Here is a 1,269-nt window from a genome sequence, read left to right on the forward strand (position 1 = left end):
GAGTTGCTCTCTCAGTCATGGCCTCAAGTTAAGGACTTGGGGGAATCATATACAAGGCCAGTGCAGGAAGTTACAGGATCTGAAGAGATGACACCAGAGCCCAAGCATCACACTACAGAAACTAGGGGGTTGATCCCCAAAGGAAGGCCAACAGAGAAGGAATTCCTTGGCATGACTCCAAAGCCAACAAGTAAAACCACTAGATATACAGAGAGCACTCCAAGGCCCTACCCTCAAGGACTAGAATTTGTGGAGGTGATCTCCAAGAAAAGACTACAAAGGGAAGAATCAGAAGCGCTGACTACAGAGTCATTACATCATGTCCCAGAATCTTCAGAGATGACACCAAGGCTAAGATATCCAGTTCCTGAATCTGTGGGTTCAACCTCTAAGCAATGGCTTCAAAGGGAGGAATCTTTAGATTTGTCCCCAAGGCAAACAGGTCAAGCTACAGGACATGCAGAATCTGTAGAGCTCACATCTGAGACACGGAAGCAAGGGGATGGACCAATGGGGATGACACAGTCACAGAATCAAAGTATGAAATATTCACAGATAGCTCCAGGACTACAGGGTCAAATTACAGAGTTTATGAGGATTAGTCCAAAGCCGCTAGATCAAGTCACAGGATCTACAAAGACACAGCGTCAAGCTGCTCAACCAATAGGAATAACCTCAATAAGGCCCCCAAAAGTTGTTGAATATGTGAAAGTGACTCCTGGGCCACCACTTCAGGTTGTAAAGTCTGTAGCATTAACACCAGGGGGAACCTCTCAAATGGTAGACTATGTTGAACTGACTCCAAAAGTACAAGATGTGAGACCTTCTGAGTTTACCTCAGGGCTATGGTTGCAAAGTGTAAAATCAAAGGAATTAACCACAGAGCCAACACACCAGATTTTGGATATAATGAAGTTGACAGGCTTTCAAATTGTAAAGACTGTGTTAATCCCACAGCCACCACTTCAAATTGTAAAATCTGAGGAATTAGCACCACTACCAATTCCTCAGATTGCAGAACCAATAGGAGTCTCCTTAGGATCAGCTACTGAAGTAATGGATTGTTTGGATTTCTTCCCAAGGCCACATCTTCAAGAAATGGTAGAACCTGTAGAACTAACTCTGAGGCCAAATACCGAAGAGAAATCTTCAGAATCACTCTCACAGCCAGCATTTTCTTTGGAGGAATCTACAGTGTTCACTCATGAACAAGGGCTTCAGGCTGTGAAAGGAATGGGGATAAAAATAGGGCCTCCTCAAATCATGGAA

The 1,269-nt window shown here is 44.1% G+C and overlaps 1 protein-coding gene across 1 annotated transcript in view; it reads left to right on the top strand.

Moving 5' to 3' along the window:
• The window catches only part of LOC116863656, a gene marked incomplete at both ends in the record, with an annotated part of 7,684 nt that extends 6,421 nt beyond the window's left edge, over window positions 1-1,263 (top strand). The window contains one exon of the mRNA XM_032851042.1: window positions 1-1,263. This exon is cut by the window's left edge and continues 3,469 nt beyond it. Within this exon, the coding sequence (XP_032706933.1) occupies window positions 1-1,263 (1,263 nt within the window).
• Window positions 1,264-1,269: the final 6 nt, after the last annotated feature.

The sequence above is a fragment of the Lontra canadensis genome, unplaced genomic scaffold (assembly GCF_010015895.1).
Source record: "Lontra canadensis isolate GAN:19392208 unplaced genomic scaffold, GSC_riverotter_1.0 scaffold2051, whole genome shotgun sequence".
Taxonomy (NCBI): Eukaryota; Metazoa; Chordata; class Mammalia; order Carnivora; family Mustelidae; genus Lontra; species Lontra canadensis.